The sequence below is a fragment of the Nycticebus coucang genome, chromosome 12, assembly GCF_027406575.1.
Source record: "Nycticebus coucang isolate mNycCou1 chromosome 12, mNycCou1.pri, whole genome shotgun sequence".
Classification (NCBI taxonomy): domain Eukaryota; kingdom Metazoa; phylum Chordata; class Mammalia; order Primates; family Lorisidae; genus Nycticebus; species Nycticebus coucang.
In genome coordinates, this window is record NC_069791.1 from 32,797,816 (window position 1) to 32,814,104 (window position 16,289).

Consider the following 16,289-nt stretch of genomic DNA (forward strand, 5'->3'; position numbering starts at 1 on the left):
CGATGGGATCACTTGTTCTTTTCTTGCTTATACGTTTGAGTTCTCTGTGGATTCTGGTTATTAAACCCTTGTTGGAGACGTAACCTGCAAATATCCTCTCCCATTCTGAGGGCAGTCTGCTTCCTTTAATTACTGTGTTTTTGGCTGTGCAGAAGCTTTTTAGTTTGATCAGGTCCCAGTAGTGTATTTTGAAGCTGCTTCAATTGCCCGTGGGGTCCTCCTCATAAAATACTTGCCCAGACCGATTTCTAAAATATCCTATTTTTAGATTATGAATTCTTAGAACTACTTAATGTTCAGGGTAAGAGCTATATATAAAAAGAAAGCCTTATAATAAAATATATATGCAACAACATTTGAGAGTCCGTATACAGTGGTCCCCACTTATCTGTGTTTTCAGTTGCCCATGACCAGCCACAGTCTGAAAATAGGTGAGCAAAGCACAGTAAGATATTTTGAGAAAGCCCACGTTCACATAACTTTTATTAAGTATACTGTTAAAATCGTTCTTTATTCTTGTTTTACTTTATTTTTTCTGAGACAGAGTCTATGTTGCCCTCGTGGCTTCACAAATCACAGCAACCTCAAACTCCTGGGCTCAAGTGATTCTCTTGCCTCAACCTCCCGAGTAGCTGAGACTATAGGTGCCCACCACAATGCCCGGCTATTTTTTGCTTGTAGTTGTTTGGCAGGCCCGGGCTGGATTCAAACCCACCACCTCCCGTGTATGTGGCTGGCACCCTAGCTGCTGAGCTACAGGTGCTGAGCCTTATTCTTTAATCTAACTTTATTCTAAGCTAATGTTAATTTCTTGCTTTGGCTAATTTATAAACTAAACTTTATCATAGGTATGTATATACAGGAAAAAATGTAGCATATAGAAGGCTCAGGGCTACCTGTGATTTCAGGCATCCACTGGGGGTCTTGGAACGTATGCGTGCCTCTTGGAAATAAGAGGGGAAAACTACATTTACTTTGATAATTTCTCAGCTTATTAAATTTGATCATATCAATTACGCTCAATGGGGTAATTCTGGAATTCTAAATAAACTTTTATGGATCTGGGGGATTTTCCAGCAAGAAAACCCCTTTAACAATCATATGGAGACTACCGTTCTGAGATACACAAAAATGCATAAAATATAAATGAAATAACTCACTTTAAGCCCTTAGCACAAAGTTCTATTACAATGAAAGTCCCAGTCTAAAGCAACTGAAAAGATGGCAAAATGATAAAGAATTGTCAGGTCATAACCAAAGTAAAAGTTTGACCCAAAAGGGGTAAAAGTGAAGTGCTAAGACTACATTTTCAAGGGGGCATCCACCAACTGGGACAAGCAGAGGAGACATTCATGGGAATGGGTGTACGGGGGCGGCGGTGGGGGGGGGGGACAATTCAGAGGCAAATCAACTTTCCCTCCTTCCTATCCTCCAAACTTCCTTAACCCATATCCCCTCTTCTGAGGACTGCAAGAAAAGTTGCTCTTGCAAGAGAAAGGTGGGGGACACCCACGGTGCATCTTAGAGTGAGTACAGGTGAAACTTACTAAATGCAGAATAAAATGCCTACATACAGTAACTAAGAAAATGCCATGAAGGCTACGTTGAACGGTTTGATGAGAATATTTCCAATGGTACATGAAACCAGCACATTGTACCCCTTGATTGCACTAATGTACACAGCTATGATTTAACAATAAAAATAAATAAATAAAAAAGAGAGAGAAAAATGGGGAAACACTCTGACATATTTTAACCCAAAATTAACCCTGGAAAGGATCTGCAGCCCAAACATAAGCAGTGGTGGTGAAAAGGTGAGGTTGGGCAGGGGGCACCAGAAAATCAAAAACACCTCCTACTATGATTTGACAAAGTTTTCTCAGACTCATAGCACTCCCTAAGACCCTGGCCATAGGCAAAATAAAATCTCCTCTCTTGGACTCTATTCTAGGCCTCAAAGAAGTCTTCCAAATAACTTCTTGGATCAGGGGGTCCTCAAACTATGGCCCACGGGCCACATGTGGTGGTGTGATTGTATTTGTTCCCATTTTGTTTTTTTACTTCAAAATAAGATATGTGCAGTGTGCATAGGAATTTGTTCATAGTTTTTTTTTAAAGTATAGTCCAGCCCTCCAACGGTCTGAGGGACAGTGAACTGGCCCCCTGTTTAAAAAGTTTGAGGACCTCCCTTAGTATTACCGCTATACAGCAGCCTGGTAGGAAGCAGAGGAAGGGATCAAAGCCAGGGCCTCTTGAGTGCTTGCCAGGGTAAGCTTATTTTGAGCAAGGCAGAGAAATTTCCAGGTCAGGCCTAAAGCAAGGGAGGGGGGAACACACATTGCAAAATTAAGCTGGGGAGACTGCCAGTGTAAATCAGCTCAGACGGCTGTGTGGAGGGGTACTTGATCGCCACACGTCTGCTCAGAAGGGCGATGGTGAAATCTACACACAGTTGCGGAGATTCCTCTCCGGGTTGGACAGTGCCGACCCCCTGCTGAGCTTCGCCTCACTCATACCTCTGCCGTGGCAATTGTCACATCAGGTTCCAATGAGCTTTTCCCAGGCCTGTGTCCCTCGCAAGGGGGCAGAGACCTTGCCTCATTCATCTCAACATCCCCAGCACAGGACAAGAGGTACTGATAGCAGTTGACATTTGTTGAACTGATGGACTGATTTATAGCTTTTCCTGCAGGTTCTCCTCCCCGCCCCCAACCAGAACACTGCTAACGTGAAAGCACTTGGGTAATTTTAGGGCTGCGATCCAATGACCTCAGTTGAGCCTGCAGATTTTCACTGCTAAAGGATTTAAGGAAAATATTGCATACAATTTATGCAAGCCCCAGTTGTGGGTAAAAGAGAAGCTGTTTCACAATATACTGTTAGGAAAATAAGCTCTCCTGCCATACCCCCAAGAGGAAGCTCCAGGAGTGCAGGTTACCCTTGCTCTCCTGCAGGCACCTTGACTCCGCACGGCAGAGTCCTGGGGTTATGCTCACGTAATTTCCACTCCCCTGAACAGCCTCCTTTCCTGGCACGTGGTGTTAGAGACCTGAACTAACACTCGTGGGCATCCTTTGCTCATTCCCTTTTTATATCTTCTGAGCAAGCTCCACTGCAATCTTTCAGGTCTTCACAAATTTTCATTTCCAGAACTTCTTCTGGGGTCCTTGGCCTGCTATTCTGCCACCTCTTACCTCCTCAAAACAAATTTCCATCACAAACGTTAGTAAATTGAAAACTCAATTCTACTTCCAGTACTGTCCCCCAAGGTGGCCTGGGACTATGCCAAAACCAGACATAACTTCTGTTTTTCTTTCACTTTCTCTTCTTTTTCTGAGACCAGGGTCTTGCCCTGTTGCCCAGGCTGCAGCACAGTAGCATCCTGCTCGCTCACTGCAGCCTCAAGCTCCTGGGCTCAAGGGATCCTCCTGCCTCAGCCTCTGGAGTAACTGAGACTCCAGGCATGCAGCACCACACCCAGCCAATTTTTCTAGTTTTTGTCTTTTTCTTTTTCAGGCTGGTCTTAAACTCCTGGCATTGAGCTATATCATCTCGCCTTGGCCTCCCAAAGTCCAAGGATTGTAGGTGTGAGCCACCACACCCAGACCCTTCAAGCCAGATGAGATTTCTACTCCGCCTACACCCATACACAATTATTACACTTCCATTTAAAATTCAAGTTCAGGTAGGGGAACTGCTGAAGTCAGAAATGATCATGCACAGCCCCACAGGCAGGGCGTGGACCCCCTTACCCAAATATCTCACACATGGAAGATTCCTTAGAATAGTAAGGCACGATGCATTTTAAGGCACTATGCATTTTAAGGCACTACTGATGACTCTAAATGAAGTTTTAAGAGAAACTGCTGAAATTAAGCAGTTTTTTTGCAAAGAATAGAAATCTGCAATAACTGAACATTATAATAATACTGTTGCTTTCGAACAAGAGTGTCCAACCCTTGGCTTCTCTGGACCACATTAAAAGAAGAGTTGTCTTGGGCCACAAGTTACCTGCACAAACACTAACCAAAGCTAGTGAGAAAAAAAAAAGTCCATGTATAACTTTTGTAATATCCACCACTACAGAAAACCAAAAAAGTCCTCACATAATCCTAATTTTGCAGCGGCCCATTCCAAGAGTCTTTTAAAATCAACGAACAGTTCCCAAGTTTGTGATCACTAATATATAAAATGGACATATCTAAGTAATAAAAACATCTTTAGTTTTTTTTATTTTTTTTATTATAAAAGTAAAACAAAACAGGACAACTTAACATTAGTGGGATATCTGACGTTGTATTTGAGAACTAATGTATTAATATCTGGTTCAATGGAAGTAGCTGCAATACTCAGTGAGTTTTCAAGGTCCTCATCAGACATTTTGGCTCTAATTTCACTCTTTTTTTTTTTTTTTGAGACAGGGCCTCAAGCTGTCACCCTGGGCACTCTTAATGTGCTTCATTCTTTTAAATAGTTGCTCAAAAATATAGTTACTGCCAAAAGTGATGACATGACTACGACATGGTTGTGAAGCAAAGGATATCTGCGTCTGGGAAGATCGGACCTATAAAAGTCCAGTAAAGAGACAGGACCAATTTTTTCTTTAAGTTGAATATCAGATTGCAGCTCTATGTACTCCATTTGAAAATGGGCGGGTAAAATATTGATGTCAACTGACAATGGCATCATAAATGCACTAAAATATTCATTATTTTCTAGGAAAATAATGGAAAAAATATTTTTTTGAGGAGACAGAGTCTCATTCCATTTTCTGTGGCATCAGCCTAGTTCATAGCAACCCCAAATTCAAGTGATCCTCCTACCCAGACAGCTGGGATGACAGGTGCCCATCACAATGCCCGGCCAATTTTTTCTACTTTCAGTAGAGAGCAGGTCTCACTCGCTTACTCAGGCTGGTCTTGAATTCCTGAGCTCAAGGGATCCTCCCACCTTGGCCTGAGCCAATTTTCTCAGAAATCTTAAAATCTGTTCTCAAATTCCTGTATTAAATTGAAAAGCAAGGCTACATATTTTCTGCTGTTCCCAGGACTATGTTTGGCCAACATGTCAAAATGCATGAAACTGTTTGTCTTAATTTAAGCTTGCCACAATTTCAGTTTCATTTGGAAACTGTTATGATTTGAAACAATGTATTGATAAGTTGGTTTTCACCTTGAAGACACGCTTAACTCATTTAAATGAGTAGTTAAATCCACCAAAAATGCTCAATCTACAAGCTAGTTTTCATCAAGTTTTGACACAAATTTAGTTTTTGATGCCATAAATGACTTGATAACATACAGCAACTCATAAAATCTTTTCAACATTTGGCCTCAACACAGCCAGGTTACTTCCAAAAAGTAAATTATGTCACCATAGTCAGCACCATACTTTTAAGAAATTCCTGGAACTAGGGATGATTTAATCCCTTGGCCTTTACGAAATTCACAGTCGATTATGATGATTTTGCATGACATTACCCATTTTTAATGCTTTTGCACATAAATTTTCTTGACATATTATGCAATACTTCATCAAATGTGAGTTTGGGGGACCAATCGCATCGTCTCCTATTAATTTGGTAAGTCCCTCTCTTTGACCTACCAGGGCACCAGCAGTAACTACAGTAGGTATATTAACAATGGACAAAGAAAATCACATTAACACATATTCTTTACTGCTTCATATAAATTTCTTGATTTAGCTGTGTATTTTAATAGTACTAAAGAAGCCATTTCTTCTGTGCCTTACATCCATCATTAACACCTCTAATAAAAATGGCAAATTGAGCCGTGTTTGTATCATCGGTGCTGTCATCAATGACCAAAGCATAAGATTTAAAATTAGCAGCTTTACTCTCCAAACTTCTTTCACTAGATTTTCCAATTTCATCAATTCATCTGGATACAGTCTGGTAAGACAAACTGATTTTAGAAATATCCCCTCTTTTTTAGGGCAAATTATATCTGCCATGCTTTCCATACATTGCCTAATAAGCTGACCATCAGTAAAGGGTTTTGATTGTTTTGCTATCCAATAGGACATTTTTGCTATTAAAACTAGCTTTTACATTGGAATCTAAGTTGTAACTTAAAAAAAACATTTTTGCTGAGAAGAAACTTTTTCAGTTCTGCTATTTTGTCCTTTTAACACAATCCTTCACATGCATCAAATATGGCAGCCTGTTTTTGCATATCATGCCTTTTCAAATTATAGTCTTTGAAAACTCACACAAATTTCCTACAAATTAAGCAAAATGTCTTACTAGTTGCCTCCATAAAAAAGTAGTCATCTGTCTACTTTTTATTGAACAATCTTCCTTCAGCTACAATTTTCCTTTTTGGGGGTTCTGTTTTCTTTTGAGATGTTGTAGAAGCCATGCTAAGATTTAAAAAAAATAGATAAGGGTCTATATTTCCTTTCATTATGAAAATTAATTGACAGGAAAACAGACAGCAAGGTTTGGGCCCTTCCACGTGTTAGCTGCTGATGGAGGGTGGAGCAGAGGACCGATGGGAAAGCCCAGCAGATAAGGTGAGAAGCACCACCCAGGTGTGGAAGCACCTTAATCATCAAGTAAGAATGCTTACCCGACTTCTAAATAACCTTAAACGTCTAATGTTGCAATGGTAGGTTGAAATATTAGTGATAACTGCTGCCTCGCCAAGTCACCATGAGCACATGTAACGTCTGATGGTGTCAATTCAATTGTCTGTGCTTGGAAGACAACACACTGGAAGCCACATACCACCAAAACCACAGGCGCGTACAAACAGCAAGCGCAAACATTTGTTTCTTTTATGGGACACTGTGACAGGACATTGTCCACAAAGTTCATGTCTGAGGACCGCACAATCTAGTTGCACCAAAGAAAAAAAATACATGCACAAAAATCTCATGATATTTTAAGTAAGTTTACGATTTGGTGTTGGGCTGCGTGCAGCCCGCAGGCCGTGGCTAGACACCCCTGCTTCAGAACTTCTAAAGTACTGAGAAGTCTGAAGGGTATGTCATAATCTCCTCGTATTACACATGGGAAAAGAAGAATGTGAAGAGTTTCCAAGGTCAGTCACATAGTAAGCTTGAGATAAATCTTTCTTTAGGACCAAATTTCTGATATCTGATACAGTATTCTTCCCCAGACTATGGACGAGTATCAAAACTAATGCCTGGAAAGCTGAAAAATATATTTGTACAGAATCTCTACAGCCAGTAACAACAAAATAAACCTCTGAGAGATCTTGATTACAGAGAAGACTTCGCAAACCCAAGTGTGAAGCCATCTTGGAACTCACCTTTTAAAGATTTCAGGTACTGAACAGCCATTCTTAAGACCGAGAGTTTGTCCAGTTTACGTGCCACGGGATTGCACTGGGGAATCATCGCAGACAGTTCTTCAATCAGGTTATTCATTTTATCTCTTCTCCGCTTTTCGGTTTGGCTATGAGCTTCCCTGCAAGAGAAAAAGCACCTCCTTTATGCATAAGGTTCAACAGACCCCAGTCCCCCAAGAGGTGCTCGCTCACCGGAGCAGGGCTGGGCCCAGCAAGCACATACTGCTCTTCCTCTCAACCTGGGCCCTGCAGGTGCCATCACAGGAAGAGAAAAGTGTGATTGGAGCAGGAATTGCACTCCTAAAACTCACTGCCCTTCATCAGTCCTACCAGGCCTTGTCTCCTGAAGCCTTCTAGAACAAAGCCATGTGTCTGAGAGCCAGGATGGTTTCCTTACCTCCCTCCAGTCTTAGAGGAAGAGATGGGTGCCCTTCTGTTCTGAGCTAGTTCCTCTCTAGTGTTGTATAAAGTTATCAGCAGCTTAACCTCATGTTCTTCACAGCTCCTTATGCAGGGTCTGCCAATGTGCTCCCATTTCTTTTCTCTGGAAAAATTACCCTTTCCCTAACTCTAGATGCCTTCCTTTCGCAGCAAGATCCCTGAAAGGGTACAGACTCCACCTGCAAATCAACCCCCACCAAGCCCTGCCCTGCTGCACCAGGGCAGCAAACATCGTTAACCTCTCACACCACCCCTCTCTGATCCCTGCCTCGCTGACATTGACCCTGCCGCAGCACATTCTGTTGAATTCTAGATCTAATTCTAGAAACCTAGAACTGCAGATTCTAGTTCTTATAATCCCTGCTTCAAGCTGGGCCCCCCACTGCATCACCCAAAAGCCTTTTAAGCAGATGCTCTTTCTGGTGTCTTCCTTTCACAGTCTACCCTACAACTTCTAGAATTATCATTCTAACACAAGTCAAACCATCTCATCCCATCGCAGAAAATTGCTCCACTGCATTTCCACGAGGAATGGCGAGACTCCCTCACCACGGGCCACGGCTCTCCGAGACCTGGCTCGGGCCTTTATCTCTCCAGGTCCCGACAGCTCCCTCCTCACACATGCCCTGTTCTCTCGCATCTCAGTGCCTTGATCGTTTCTAGGCTCAGAAAGTCCTTTCTTTATGTATTCTTGGAAAATCCTATTCCTATTCTTACTCCAAAACCCAGCTCAGTTATAGGCAGTGCCTGGGTTACGAATGAGATAGTTTCTATGGATTGTTTCTCAAATTGAATTTGTATATAAATTGGAACATTTACCTACTGCCTGTAATAGCCTCCATTAGTATGAGTGCTATGTCAGCCAGGTGTTTGTAACGCAGGCACGGCCTATATTAGCTCCTGTTTGTAAGTGTGAATCATACATCAGTCAGATGTTTGTAACTCTGTTCCTAAAAGCAAGTTACATGTAAGTCAGGTGTTTGAAACTCAAGGACTGCCTATGCTCTCTTGGGAAGCGTTCTCTGATGACTGCGTGATTCAGCACTCCCCTCTGTAAGCTGCACCAGTACCTTTTTTCTTTTACCACTACCACATTTCAACAAATCTAAGATGCCATCAATTGTAAGATGCACTAATTATTTAATGCATCCCTAGGGGAAGAAATGCTGCCAATTAGTAGGAAGTTGACCCTGAAGACAAGACATGTCCACAGAAGAAAAAACGTAGAGGAAAAATGTCTGAGATTTCAAGAAGTATGCGGTTGTACTTCTCACACTTTGCTGTAAACGTGTCTCTCTCCTGTGATGCTCAGATCACAGCAGCTCCAGAATTTCTACCTAAGAAGAGCCTAGGAGGTCAATCTGACAGGAAACAATGATAAACGGGAAACTTGCCCTGATCTGTTTTCATAGACTTTAATTAGATGAAAGAAAATGTCCCTTTTCCAGATAAAGAGTATGTGTGTGTGGGAGACCCAGGGAGCTAACACTCCCCTCCCTAACCAGCCACCCTGGCAAAGGCACTGCTGGACTAAGGTATGCACCTCTGGGAGAACAGGATGGATTCAAATTCGTGTGTATTTACACAAAATTGAGTTCTCTACTCAAACTTTGGTGTATCCATGAGCAATTAGATTAAAGTTGCATGATTAAAAGGATGTTGCAGTTATATTCTTTCTAGAATGGTCACCTCTTCTTTCTACCAGCATCACCCGTGAGCACAGACAGTAGCCATGGACAGAGACGCCTGACCCCGGGAATGGAAGCCGAGGAAGGAGGGAGACGTTCTCTCTCCCACAGCCCAGGACCTGCAGGGAGATGAGAGTGGGACTAAGCCTGTTAAGAACAGCGGTTCTCAACCTGTGGGTCGCGACCCCTGTAACAATGAAAATACATCCTGCATATCCGACATCTACATTATGATTCATAACAGCAGCAAAATTACAGTTATGAAGTAGCAATGAAAATACGTTTATGGTTGGGGAGAGGGGGTCACCACAACGTGAAGAACTGTATTAAAGGGTCGCGGCATTAGGAGGTTGAGAACCACTGGTTAAGAAGAACGGTGAAGGGTGATGGGGGGAGCCAGGAAACCCAGAGGTAAGTGAAATAACCAGGGTGTGAATAAGTGACTTTACTTGAAGGAGCCGCACCTAAAAAGATTTCTAAAGGATTATATTAAGGAAGGGCATATTTACCCAGAGGCTTGTGCTCTGCTTAATCATTTTTCAGAGCTCTGGCTCCTAACTCTTTGTTCACTCACTGCTACTTTGAACCATGGCAGTGTTGTATAGAGTCTTATCAGAATAAATGGAAGAAAAGCAAAACTTGCATCTGGCCAAGTTGTCAGATGTAGAAAAATAATGGTGGTATTGTTGTTGAAAGAGTATGTTAAAATAATTGACAAAGAATTTTGTGATGACAGATTTCTGATAATCAGATATCCCTGGTAAGGAATTCTGATTTGTTTGTATCATACAGCCGTTTTTTTGTTAGTCCTCAAAGAAAATAATAGTTTAATAAGTAGCTGTTCTAAGAGACATGGAAAGGCAACGTGTTATTCAAGTAGTTAAAAAAAGTAGGTAACAAGTGCCTGATGACACTGCTTCTCACAGCACAGTGAGAGGGATAAGCCTCGCGGTCACCACCCACTCTATCCCGACACCACTTTGACCTTCGGCTAAAGGCAACTCTGCACACCCACCAAGCACCATCTCAACGATTCAATGTACCTGAAGGGCTTCACTTTTACTTGTTGGTCACCATCTTCCACTCTACAAAAAAGCAGGATAAAATATCAAACTACATGAAATAGCTGTTCTGTAATTCTTGAGAGAGAAATAAATGTGACATTAAGTCCAATCATCCCGATTCCTTTTAAATATTTAGCTATAAATGTTACCTTGGACACCTAAGGACTATACGTGAGTATTACTGTCTACCTGAGATGGTCTCCTACTGACGTTGACAGGCAGCACCATTCCCATAAGGTGACAAAGCCACTTAACGCACAACGAACAACACTCGGGGCTCTGCTTAAGAAATTATTTCATGCTAATCCCAAGAATAACATTTTCAGAGCATTATCATTAAATAATTATTTTTAAAACCATCTCGATGGTTTAACCAAAAACTTTATGATAGCTGTATTAAAACAGCCTGAAAATGGATTAAGAATCTCAGAACTTTAATCAAAAGATTTTTTTTTTTTTTGCCAAAAAATCTGTCTGGATAGTAAAAAGATACTGAAAACTGAAAACTTTGATAACGTGCTGATGATATTAATTTTCATGTTAGTACAGATCCCAGCATCAGAAATTATTAAACTATTAAACTGAGACACGCTAATGGTGACAGTGATCTTCAACTTTAAAAGTTTACGCAGGCTCAGTAACTTTTTCTTAAATGTATTTTTTTTTAATATAATCTTAAATGTATCAGTTTGGGCGAGATTTGAAAAAATTCAGAGAAAAGCACCTATAATCCCACCTGGAAATAATAGGAGTCAACATTTTAATGTGTCTCCCCCAAACTCTTTCCTACACATGTATACAATTATTTAATTTTGTGTGTGTGTGTGTGGGTGCCGTACATGTCTGCAGTCTTATTTCTGCATTTTAGATAGCTAATAAAATTCAGATCAGAGTGCATAGCTTTTCATGTCTTATTCACTAAAAACTATAATATGAATTTATAACTTAATTTTCACATAGTTTCAAATATTCTTAGAGAGCATTATTTGAAATGATTAAACAGTGGGCCACTGATTAGCTATACCATTATTTATTTGCTATTGTTAGGTATTTTAGTATTACAGTATTTTCAGAATTATAAATGATAATGGCTAATAAATTGCACAGCATGCATCTCTGTACTCTAGGATAACTTTCCAGAAGTACAACTTATGGATAATTCAAGGATTATGATTTATCTTACCGAATTTCCCTCTTGAAAGGCTGAAAATGAACATCTTCCTGGCTCTGAAAAATGTCTGACTTACTTTTGAACTATTTTATTCATTTTTTTTTACTTAAAAAAGATAATGCTGTTTATGGAAAATTTAACCAAATTTGGGAGAGATGCTTATAAATATTTCAAATAAAAAGGAACACGAAGACAAAAGCTTAATCAAGGGGTACTTTGCTTTCTGTCTGGATAAAGACGAGCTTTCACATTTATGGCACTTTACCAAAAATATTTTCACATGTTATTTGAGTCTCACAGCACAGTGATGTAGGTATGACTATCCCTATTTTACAGATGAAAGAACTGAGGCCCAGGAAAGTTAATGACTGCTCAAGGTCATGTAATGAAGAGGCGGCCAGTGGGCTTGTCCTGTGCAGGCTGGTGTGCCCACGACTCCACTTGCTGTCTCTCTCACCACTGTCAGTCTTCTGTGTGGCAGTGCATATGAAATTCAGCAGCTTCTCTACGCAGGAGACAGTCAGAGTAAGCAGGCTTCTTTTCTCTTTTGAGCCTGACTTCATAATAAGGTAATAAAACAGAAAATAATTATTTAGGAGTCTGATTTTCTTCCTAATGGTCTGGAATTACATTACAACCATCTCTCAGTCTCCAGGGGGTGCATAGAGACTGGTTCCAGGACTTGCCACAGAGCAAATGCCAAGGATTCCTTATATAAAAGAGCACAGGACGAGACCTAAGCGCATCCTCCTGTGTATGTATCTTCTCTAAATTACTTATAATCCTGAATACACTGCAAATGCTATGTGAACAGTTGTTACACTGTATTGTATAAGGAATAATGACAAGAAAAAAAGGAAATGCTCAGTACAGAGCCAATTTTTTTCCTGAGTATTTTCAATCTTTGGTTGGTTGAATCCAGTGATAGGGGACCCACTGATACCATGTACAGAGGGGCTGACTATATACAATATGTCAGACACCACAGAAAAGGCAAAATAGTACTCAAATAATCCGCATATAGCCTGTGGGCCACAGATTGGACACTCTGGCATATTTATATATTTTATATATGTTTTATACATATATTTTGATCACCCCAGACATTTTATATATAAACCCCCCACCATACCCACCTCGGAGCCATGCCTTCTCTCATTTGGGGCAGGCTTCCCCTCTGCCTTTTATTATCTATAAGTCACTGTACCTCTAGAGCACACTCTCGGCCTCCAATCTTCCCCAAATCATCCAGTACACTTCTCCCAGGGAGGTCACCCACACCCATCACTTTAAGCACCTCTCCTACATTAACAATGTCTGAATCTACCTCCAGGCCAGCCCCCAAGCCTGAGTTCCAGATCCTTCTGCAGTCCGACCTCCTGCTTGAAGGTTCCATAAACATCCCAAATTAATGTGTCTACAGCTGAACTCATCTTTCCCTGACTCTGTGAATGAAAACACCACTCTCGGGCGGTGCCTGTGGCTCAGTGAGTGGGGCGCCGGCCCCATATGCCGAGGGTGGCGGGTTCGAACCCAGCCCAGGCCAAACTGCAACCAAAAAATAGCCGGGCGTTGTGGCGGGCGCCTGTAGTCCCAGCTGCTCGGGAGGCTGAGGCAAGAGAATCGCGTAAGCCCAAGAGTTAGAGGTTGCTGTGAGCCGTGTGACGCCACGGCACTCTACCCGAGGGCAGTACAGTGAGACTCTGTCTCTACAAAAAAAAAAAAAAAAAAGAAAACACCACTCTCTAGCCGGGCGTTGTGGTGGCGCCTGTAGTCCCAGCTACTTGGGAGGCTGAAGCAAGAGAATCGCTTAAGCCCAGGAGTTGGAGGTTGCCGTGAGCTGTGTGAGGCCACGGCACTCTACCAAGGGCCATAAAGTGAGACTCTGTCTCTACAAAAAAAAAAAAAAAAACACCACTCTCCACAGAGCAGCCCACGTTGGAAAACCTGGATGCTTTCATATCCTCTTTCTCCCCATCCAACAGTCATGAAGTCTTAGCTATCCTAACTGATAAACCTGTCATGTGTCTCTGCCTTTCCCCGCCCATTCTGCTCAGGGCCACTCTCTTTGACATCCTCAGAAACCCTAATTCCAAGCAAAAGCCTCACAGCTGTTCCCTCGGCTTGTTGATTTTCCTCCTTTAGTGGATTCTCCTTGCTGTTTCCAAGTTGACTCTGTGAAAATGTGAATCTGGAATGAGGGAGCCGGGGGAGGGCCGAGGGAGGGGCTTGGAAGGTCACAGTGTATGACACACCTCTTGGGGGCGGGACACGATTATAAGAGGACTTTTCCTAACAAATGCAATCAGTGTAAACTAATTCTTTGTACCCTCAATGAATCCCAAACAATTTAAAAAAAAAAGAAAAAGAAAATGTGAATCTGTACCACTTACTCCTACTAGGATGCTTATAATTTAAAAACTGAAAATCAGAAGTACCAGCGAGAAACCCTTCTACACTGACAGTAGGAATGTAAAACTTTGCAGCCACTGTGGAAAACAGTTTAGCAGTTCCTCAAAAACTAAACAGAATTATCATATGACCCAACAACTCCACTCCTAGGAATATATCCCAAAGAATTGAAAACAGGGACTCAAGTATTTATACACCAATGTTCATAGCAGCATTATTCACAATAGCCAAATGATGAAAACAACCCACGTGTCCATCTACAGAGGAATAAATAAACAAAATATGGTGTATATGTACAATGGAATATTACTCAGCCACAAACAGGAATGAAATTCTGACACATGCTGCAATGTGGATGAACCTTGCAACATGTGAAATACCCATAATAGCATAAATGTACACAGCTATGAGTTAATAAAAAGAAATATGTGAAATAAGCTAGACACAAAAAGACAGATTCCACTTACATAAAATATCTAGAATGAGCAAATTCACAGAGTTTCTGTCTGGGTGATGAAAAAGTTTTAGAAACAGGTGGTAATGATGGTCCACAACACTGAACACACTGGATGCCAATGAACTATACACTTAAAAGTGGTTCGAATGTCAAATTTCATGTTATATATATTTTATCATAACAAAAAAGTGGGAAAAAAGTAAAGAGGCAAGCAATTTTCAAAAACATAAATCTGATCACCTTCCTTCCTTCCTTGCTTAGAATCCTTCAGTTTCCCGAATGCATTCAAAATAATTTTCAGGGCGGCGCCTGTGGCTCAGTCGGTAAGGCACCGGCCCCATATACCAAGGGTGGCAGTTTCAAACCCCACCCTGGCCAAACTGCAAAAAACCCAAAAAATAGCCGGGCGTTGTGGCGGGCGCCTGTAGTCCCAGCTACTTGGGAGGCTGAGGCAAGAGAATTGCTTAAGCCCAGGAGTTGGAGGTTGCTGTGAGTGTGTGAGGCCACGGCACTCTACCGAGGGCCATAAAGTGAGACTCTGTCTCTACAAAAAAAAAATAATAATAATAATTTTCAGCTTCTTTAGTTCAGCAGAATTTCATGCCCTAGTTCCTATTTATCTCTGAAATCTCACAGCTCACCCACCTCTTAAATGCACCCTCTGCTCTCCTGTGACAGCCACTCGTTTCCCGATCACCAGTCTGTAACCGCACGCCCGTATTTGTGCACAATTGTTCCTTCCACTTAAAATACCTCCTCCAGAGGTATTTTCTAGTTCTACAGAAAATACCTGTAGAACTAGAAAATACCTAGTCTGTTCTGTAGACTCATTTCTAGTCTTCATTTCAAACTTCGCTTAAGTCAACTTCTCTAGGAAGCTTCACTCCTGATCCCAATCTTATTTAAATGTCAAACTTTCTTTGTTGCCATAGGACCCAGGGTCTCTATTATAGCAGTTATCATGACGTGTAATAATTATTTGTATCTCTCACTTGTACAAGTTTCTTGCATCTTACCAGTTTCTCTCCCTCTGAGTCTCCTGAGTGCCACATAGTAGGTACTTAATAAATGTTTCCAGAATCCATTTCACAGAATCTTCATCAAAGACCCTTTTAAAGAACCAACTCTCCACTCAAAACCAACAGTGTCACAGAAAAAGTGAGAATTCTCACACATTCTTTTCTGTTTAAAAATATCCAACACTCTAGGCTATATGAATGAAATCAAACTCTTCTCTATGGACTGGCATTCGTGTCCTGAATCTCTGAGGAGGATACTAAATAATCAGCACTTTGTAAAATCCATGAAGTCCTCTGACATCTGTAATTTCACTATAGGGAATAGAAAATGTTGAGATAAAAGGAAGGTTGGGAAGAACAGAGAAACTCTGGAATAGATAATGAGCGTATCAGTGGGACGCATACTTTCTTTCCATTACCAGTCTATGCCCTCTTCAAATATAGGAGGGAATAGGTCAAAAATGGTCCTGGACTTACCTGTTGCCACTGGAAGCTGATATTTCTATCCTTGTTGAAAGAAGACAGGTAAAGGGATTCTGGGAAAGCTTTTCCACCACTTTTCCTGTCATGATTCCTGACCTGGAAGGGAGGAGACTTTGGGTCACCCCCTACCCAGACATTCTAGGAAATGGACAGTACAACAGTCCTCGTAGGCAAGAAGCACCTTCCCTGTCCAGCTACAGACAGACAGGAAGCTGGGTGC

At 41.4% G+C, this 16,289-nt stretch overlaps 1 protein-coding gene across 11 annotated transcripts in view; it reads right to left on the reverse strand.

Annotated features, from left to right (window-relative positions):
- BMAL2 (basic helix-loop-helix ARNT like 2) overlaps positions 1–16,289 on the reverse strand; it is a 122,524-nt gene that overhangs the window by 76,516 nt on the left and 29,719 nt on the right. For 7 of the 11 annotated variants that reach the window (XM_053554073.1, XM_053554069.1, XM_053554062.1 and 4 more), the window contains 3 exons: positions 16,064–16,165; positions 10,507–10,548; positions 7,296–7,453 (listed from right to left, as the gene is read on the reverse strand). In XM_053554073.1, the coding sequence (XP_053410048.1) occupies positions 7,296–7,453; positions 10,507–10,548; positions 16,064–16,165 (302 nt within the window). The remainder of the gene's footprint in view (positions 1–7,295; positions 7,454–10,506; positions 10,549–16,063; positions 16,166–16,289) is intronic. The other 4 variants (XM_053554072.1, XM_053554071.1, XM_053554070.1 and 1 more) reach the window with 3 other exon arrangements.